The 8,177-nt window shown below is 41.6% G+C and overlaps 1 protein-coding gene across 2 annotated transcripts in view; it reads left to right on the top strand.

Moving 5' to 3' along the window:
- Positions 1 to 7,680, top strand: part of Clec4e (C-type lectin domain family 4 member E) — a 9,040-nt gene extending 1,360 nt beyond the window's left edge. The window contains exons 3-6 of one of the 2 annotated variants that reach the window (XM_021190869.1): positions 2,098 to 2,184; positions 2,257 to 2,408; positions 3,039 to 3,154; positions 6,116 to 7,135. In XM_021190869.1, coding sequence (XP_021046528.1) covers positions 2,098 to 2,184; positions 2,257 to 2,408; positions 3,039 to 3,154; positions 6,116 to 6,272 — 512 coding nt within the window. In that variant the 3' untranslated portion in view covers positions 6,273 to 7,135. Of the gene's footprint in view, positions 1 to 2,097; positions 2,409 to 3,038; positions 3,155 to 6,115 lie in introns of both variants that reach the window. The other variant, XM_021190868.1, reaches the window with a different exon arrangement.
- Positions 7,681 to 8,177: the final 497 nt, after the last annotated feature.

The following is an 8,177-nucleotide window of genomic DNA, read 5'->3' as shown; positions in this document are numbered from 1 at the left end:
AGTTCAGTTCAGTTCAGTTCAGTTCAGTTCAGTTTAGTTCAGTTCAGTTTAGTTTTAGTTTGGTTTGGTTTAACATGGGCCATCTGTCTGATCACTGGGGGAGGGCATCCATTGGAAGAGAGCATCCATTGGAGGAGGGCATCCATTGGAGGAGAGCATCCATTGGGGGAGAGCACCCATTGGATTGGGGGAGAGCATCCATTGGAGAATGATAGAGTCATTCAGAGTACACAATTGAAGGGAGCATTTTCCCCACTCCCTGAATCTATCAATAGGAAATACTCCAACAGAGGATGAACCCTTCTCCAACTATTCTTTGGCAAACCCAGCACAGCCCTGTTGGTTTGTGATTGCAATAGCTGTGTCCTGTCCAGAAGATGACATTTCACAACTATTTTCCTTATATTCAGGCTCTTACATTCTTTCCCTCTTCTGCAGTGTACCCAGGGCCATAAAGTGGGTGATTGATATCATATTTAGAGATGAACACTATCCACCATTTATTCTCAGCACCTTGTGTGGTCCTGCACTTCTTCATCCTCTGCCAGTCACCAGAATGACAGGCTCTGCGGATGGAGGCTGTTGTGTTTATTCATCTATGGATATAAACACAAATTTATAAATGGCAACTTGACACTATATTAATTTGCGCTTCCTGGTTCCACTTTCCCTTCAAGGTGTCCTGATGCTGCTGGTACACTGGCTTGGAGAGGGCCAGGCAAAGTCCTGAAAGCGTGGGGTCCACAGTCTGCCTCTTCCCTTGGCCCTGACAGTTGCTGCTGCAGGCTGGGCTGAAAGATTGAAGCAGAGTCTGGAACAGGCAGGATCCCCATTTGGTTGGGATCAAGTCGGCTTTGTGTGCGTGGAGAAGGCCTTTGCTAAGAATCTTAGTGTTAGGGACCTGACATCTTTAATGAAGCAGCTCTCTGAGACGATCTTAGCTTGTCAGTATTTCTTTTGTGGGAGGTGGATTTAAATGCATACACTTTATTCAGGCTGAACCAAGGGTTATATAGTTTTGAGGAAGAGCATGAGAATATCCAAGGAGGGAAAAGGTCATTGGCTGAAAGCTATGGCTACTGGGATGCCTCATTTTTATAGAAAGGTGTTCTAGGTGCGGGGTCCATGACTGACCACCTGGTTGAGGTCGCCTGGTTACAGGCTCTGAAGCAGGCACGGAAACAGGGAAGGGGCTAGTTCTACTCCTGCCACTCTCAAGTTCTGAGATTTCCAGGGTTTGAATATGCTCTACCTCACCAGTTACATACCGGTTCCTCTTGTGGAATGGTGGCACACTCCACGTTAATTCAGCTAAGTGGTTCTCAACCTTCCTAACGCTGCGACTTTTTAAAACAGTTCCTCATGTTGTGGTGCCCCCTAAGCGTAAAATTACTTACTTGCTACTTTATAACTGTAATTTGGATACTGTGATGAATAGTAATGTAAATAAATATCTGATACTCAAGATATCTGATATGTGGCCACCAAAGGGGTGGAGACCCACAGGTTGAGAACCAGTGATTTAGCGTAGCAGTGGTATTCATAGGCTCAGTTAGGGACTATGATGTTCTTTGCTGTGGGCTTTTTGACCAGATGTATAGCATCATTTTATTTCAATTTTCTTCCTATCCATCCTTAAGCTCTAGGCTGTTTCCTAAGCCAGAAACTCAACTATAACTGAGTTTCAGTCATCTCTACATATTTTTGCAGTATACATTTTCCATTCTCTTGGTGCTCTTGAATTCTTCCTCTCAAACCACTATCATTAGGTCAGCCCTCTCTATGGAATGTTAACCTGCAGCTGAGATACATGGTCAGGATGAAGGGCACAATAATTTTCTTTATTGATAGAAGGTTTAGATGCTTAGACATGACTCAGAAGGCTCTGTAAACATGTATCAGAAATAAAGCTTATTCTTCTTAAGTTAGGAAAGCCATCAAATATGAATTACTCTTTCTTTGAGGAAGGGCATCCCAGTAAGGAGGGGAGAATGGGGGAAAACATTGTGACGACTGTTATGACCACAAAACAGGAGGGCAGGGGTTTCAGCACTGAAAAGAACACAAAGCATTAACCACTTCCCTTTCCTCTTACAGTAACGTATCGCAGCTTTCAAATTTCTGGGCAGAACTTACAGCCACATAAAACTATCAAGGAGCTTTCCTGCTACAGTGAAGCATCAGGTATAGCCATCTGCAGCACACAGAATCATTGGCAAAGTTTCTGGGAAATGTCTAAAGCCTTTCTCCTCCTAGGTTCAGTCAAGAATTGCTGTCCTTTGAACTGGAAACATCATCAATCTAGTTGTTACTTTTTCTCTACCACAACCTTGACCTGGTCATCAAGTTTAAGGAATTGCTCAGACATGGGGGCTCACCTGGTGGTTATCAACACACAGGAAGAACAGGTAATTGGCCAATAAATTCTTCAGTTCTGATGCCATGATCATTTCAGATAGGTTTACCTGAACCTGTGATGTTTGAGCTGCAATTTTTGCCAATGGTGTGGGCTGAGATGTGCCCCTGTCACTGTTTCTCCTCATGACTTAATTCTCTCTCAGCATTGCTACAGTCTTTAAAATGCTAATTTAAATGAGAAGTTCCCATATTAACTAGAATGGGGAGAGAGTAAGAAGCTAAAACTAGAATAATATTTTGTTGATTGATACTTTGTACAAATGGGGGCAAACATCTAATACAGGTTGTCTTCAGGCTGATTAATTTCTCATGATAAATAGATACATCTTATGTGGTTGTCATTAACAATAGAGAATCTTAGAATGAGTTACTAAGAATCTTGTAGAACTTAGAAGGTTGAATTTTGTTACTTGTAGTTTCTCACAATAAAAAAAAATTAATAGAGAGCCTTCAATAATCTTAAAGTTTTAAGCATGCTTATCTATTAGGTCTAGTCTCAATTCTGTTTCACCTCTTCTGAAAACGAATTATTTTTAACATTTCATCAGAATGAAAATACTTGATTTCATCTATTATTATTAATAATAATAATAGTTATTATTAATTTACATCTTCCTTAGGAGTTCCTTTTTCACACAAAACCTAAAAGGAAAGAGTTTTATATTGGACTAACAGACCATGTGGTAGAAGGTCAGTGGCGATGGGTGGATGGTACACCTTTCACAGAGTCATTGAGGTAAGTACTGTTCTGCAGGAAAACTGTCTCATCAGGTAGTCTTTTTTTTTTAACTTATTATTTTATTTTATTAGATATTTTCTTTATTTACATTTCAAATGCTATCCCGAAAGTTCCCTATGCCCTCCCCCTCCCCTTCTCCCCTACCCACCCACTCCCACTTCTTGGCCCTGGCATAGCCCTGTGCTGGGTCATATAAAGTTTAAAAGACCAAGGGGCCTCTCTTCCCAATGATGGTCGACTAGACCACCTTATGCTACATATGCAGCTAGAGACATGAGCTCAGGGGGTACTGGTTAGTTCATATTGTTCCACTTACAGGGCTCCAGCCCCCTTCAGCTCCTTGGGTACTTCATTTGGCTCCTCCACTGGGGACCCTGTGTTCCATCCAATAGCTAACTGTGAGCAGCCACTTCTGTGTTTGCCAGGCACTGGCATAGCCTCACAAGAGGCCACTATATCAGGGTCTCTTCAGCAGAATCTTGCTGGCATGTGCATTAGTGTCTGGGTTTGGTGGCTGATGATGGGATGGATCCCCAGGTGGGATAGTCTCTAGATAGTCCATCCTTTCATCTTAGCTCTAAATTTTGTCTCTGTACCTATATCCTTTCATGGGTATTTTGTTCCCTATTCTAAGGAGGAATGACGTATCCACACGATGGTCTTCCTTCTTGGTTTTCTTGTGTTTTGCAAAATGTATCTTGGGTATTCTAAGTTTCTGGACTAATATCCACTTATCAGTGAGGGCATATCTAGTGACTTCTTTTGTGATTGGGTTACCTCACTAAGGATGATATCCTCCAGATCCATCCACTTGTCCAAGAATTTCATAAATTCATTGTTTTTAATAGCTGAGTAGTACTCCATTGTGGAAATGTACCACATTTTCTGTATCCATTCCTCTATTGAGGGCATCTGGGTTCTTTCCAGCTTCTGGCTATGATAAATAAGGTTGCTATGAACATTGTGGAGCATGTGTCCTTATTTCCAGTTAGAAGGTCTTCTGGTTATACTCCCAGAAGAGGTATTGCTGGGTCCTCTGGTAGTACTATGTCCAATTTTCTGAGGAACCATCAGACTGATTTCTAGAGTGGTTGTACAAGCTTGCAATCCCACCAGCAATGGAGGAGTGTTCCTCTTTCTCCACATCCTCGCCAGCAATTGCTGTCACCTGAACTTTTAATCTTAACCATTTTGACTGGAGTGAGATGGAATCTCAGGGTTGTTTTGATTTGCATTTCCCTTCATCATGTAGTCTTAAAGTGAGAACATACTGAGGGAACTGCTCAGGTTGGCTTTTGTTACAATGATTCAAGTTTAGATTCATCACTGGTGACACTAGATGCAGGAAGAAGGAACTGGGAGTTACAGGCTTCTAGCTTTCCCGTTCCCTAGGACTGCCAAAAGAATGAAAGAGAAATATTAGGTGAAAGTGATAAGGAACTGAAGAATCGTTGACTTACAATGCAGATTTTTAAAAGAGTAAAATGGAATATTTTGCCCTAAAATAGAAATAATTGAAAAACAGTATCTTGGAAAAGACAGAATATTCTCTCTCTCTTTTTTTTTTTTTTGATTTAATCCTTTTTTACAGTCCAGATTTTATCCCCCTCCCAGTCCACCCTCTGACTGTTCCACATTCCATACCTCCTACCCCAACCCCATCTCCATGAGAATGTCCCCGCCCACCCCACCCCTCACCCCATGAGACCTTCCCACTCCATGGGACATCCAGTCTCTCGAGGAATAGGTGCATCTTCTCTGACTGAACCCAGACCCAGTATATGTGTTAGGGACCTCATATCAGATGGACTATGCTGCCTAGTTAGTGGCCCAGTGTCTGAGAGATCTCGGAGGTCCAGGTTAGCTAAGACTGCTGGTCTGCTTACAGGGTCACCCTCCTCCTCAGCTTCTTCCAGCTTTTCCCTAATTCAACCACTGGGGTCAGCAACTTCTGTCCATTGGTTGGGTGAAAAATATCTGACTCTTTCAGCTGCTTATTGGGTCTTTCAGAAAGCAGTCATGATAAGTCCCTTTTTGTAAGCATACCATAGCCTCAATAATAGTGTCAGGCCTTGAGGCCTCCCAATGAGCTGGATCCCAATTTGGGCCTGATGCTGGACCTCCTTTTCCTCAGCCTGTTTTCCACTTTTGTCCCTGCAGTTCATTCCAACAGGAACAATTCTGGGTCAGAGCTTTTGACTGTGAGATGGCAACCCCATCCCGTACTTAATAACCTGTCTTTCTGCTGGAGGTGGCTCTACAAGTTCCTTCTCCCCATTGTAGGGCATTTCATCTGAGGGCCTTCCCTTTGAATCCTGAGAGATTTCCACCTCTCTAGTACATTCTGGAGGGCTTAACGCCCTCCCCCGACCTCCTACCACCCAAGGTTGTCTGCTTCCATTCTTTCTGCTTGTCCTCAAGACTTCAGTTCTGTTTTCCCCACCCAATATCTGATCATGTTCCCCTCTTCCCTTCCCTGACCCTTTTCCCACCAAGATCTCTCCCTTTCTCCCCCCCTTTTACACCAAGTTTTAGAGTTTGCAGTTGGTTTTCACTATTTGTCTTCATTGAAATCAAGCAGTAGCTATGAATTCAGGGGCTTGACTGCCCTAAAACCTGAGATGTGGCTTACTGTACAGGAAGGATGCCTCAGAAAAACAAACTCGGGCAGAGCAGAAAAAGTGATATTGGTATGAGGTAGAAGGACAGAGGCCACACATATGCCAGGCTAGCAGTATTCACCACAATGCCCCTTTCTGAGTTTAAACCTAACAGCATAGAAATCCAGTAATGTCCCACCAGCTGATGACATAGGCAAATGAGTTTTCTTTGTTGATAAAATGGAGATTATAATTCCCATCTCCCAAAATGATAGTTAAATAACAAATATTTAAGTTGTTTGCTATGTTAAGCCTCCTGTTTCTGATATTTAAGATCTCCTGTGTTTTTCCTTCACAGCTTCTGGGATGCTGGGGAGCCCAACAATATAATTTTAGTGGAGGACTGTGCCACCATAAGGGACTCTTCAAACTCCAGGAAGAACTGGAATGATATACCCTGTTTCTACAGTATGCCTTGGATTTGTGAGATGCCAGAAATAAGTCCTTTGGACTAAGTGCAAGGGAACACAAGGGACATGGTTTACATGCACAAAGAAGAACAAGAGTGAATGTAACAACACCCAAAATCCAAAACAAGAAAATGTCCATCAGGCATCAAAAGGGCCACACATGTATGTGTTACTATGACATAAGTAAAATGACTTGTTTCCATTGCTAAAAGTCCATGACATTGTCTGATGGTCTCGCCATAACCTGAAAGTCCTCTTTTCAGACTGTACAAAGCAGTTCTCTTACACAGGCAGCAAGAGCAAAGGGATTCTCCTTTTCACATCTGTCTTGCCCATGAGAATTGAAACGAAGGGACAGGTAGAAAGCAGATATCTGAAAAAGAGACTTTTGATGGACACCATGTCATCCTCTTCTTTCTACATCCTTGGGTCTAGCTTATCTCCTCACACCATCAGTACATAGATCACTCTGTGTTCTCCAACAGTGAGGAAGATGCATCTTTGAGTCTTCAAACTTACCTGCCACTTGGGAGAAAGGCATGGCCTTCAGTGAGGACATCTCTATATGGAAAGGCCAGTCAAACTTCAGTTCCTAACAGACTGTGATCTAGTCTACTCTTCCTGGACCCCCATTTTCTCTGTGTTCTCTTCTATCAACTGGATTTCACCTATACTTGCATCTACTGTGCAAGTAGAACCTGAATTCAAAGTAAAATTGTCCTTTAAAAATTCATTTTCACATTTTTCTGTCTCAGGACTTCGCATTTATTGCATGATAGCATGATATTCTGTCAATATAGACCACGCTTCTTCCATGCTTCTTCCTAAAGGGATCTTCAGCAGCATTCATGCATTGTAATAAACATGCATCCTTGAGTAGGGAAATTAAACTAAATAAATTAATTTGACATATTAGCATTCACTACAAGCACTTCTATTAGACTTCCTAACAATCTGATTTTGAAATTGATAACCTTATTTTAAACACAAAGAAATCTTACAACCACACATTTAACTTCTCTTTTTAAAATTACTTTCGTTTGAAAGTTTTGTGCATTTATATAATTCACTTTTAATGAACCCATCCTTACTCTCCTCACTGCATCCTGCTCCTATTCAACTCACTGCTTTTCCCTCCCAATTTCATGTGCTCCTCTTTGTTTTAAAGCCACTGTATCTGCTCAGTGCTTCCTGAATGCGCTTGCGTATAAGGCTTTCTACTGGAACATAGATAGCCTCTTGGGAACCACATCCCACAGCACATCCCACAGTCCACCTGCTCCAGCAGACAACAACAGCCAACTGACCATCCTCAGCTGGGGATGGAATTTCATGAGCTCCCTGCCATTCATGCTGGAATTTGGGTTTTTTCATCCTGCCTTTATTATATTGAGATATCTCTTCGGTATTCCTAGAATCTCTAGGAGCTTCAAATAAAAAGATTCTGAATTCCATCAAAGGGCACACAAAGAAACCACAAAGACCATGTGGTTTCTGTCCTTGGGTTTATTTGCATGGTTCATTACATTCATTGACTTGTATGTATTGTGACATCCCTCCATCTCCAGAATGAAGCTTAAGTGATCATGATAGATAACCTTTTGGATGTTTTAACTTTTCTATTGCTGTGATGAAACATGAGCCAAAACTATCTAGGACCAGGAAAAGTTTAATTTATCTTAACATAAATGTCCTATTCAGAAAATTGGACATGTGGGGAATCATCTAATTGAAACTCGAAAAATGTAGTGTTTTGTACATTAGGTTACAGAAAAACAACTTTAGCCACAAAAATAGAGTAATAAAACATTCATATTCTCANTGATATATTTCTCAAAAAGACACCATTAGAATTTGAATACATCCTTAGTGAGGTAACCCAATCACAAAAGAAGTCACTAGATATGCACTCACTGATAAGCGGATATTAGCCCAGAAACTTAGAATACC

Source organism: Mus pahari, chromosome 2 (assembly GCF_900095145.1).
Source record: "Mus pahari chromosome 2, PAHARI_EIJ_v1.1, whole genome shotgun sequence".
In the NCBI taxonomy this organism is placed as follows: domain Eukaryota; kingdom Metazoa; phylum Chordata; class Mammalia; order Rodentia; family Muridae; genus Mus; species Mus pahari.
Note: the sequence above shows the minus strand (reverse complement) of the source record. Positions and strands in the feature narration are given on the sequence as shown.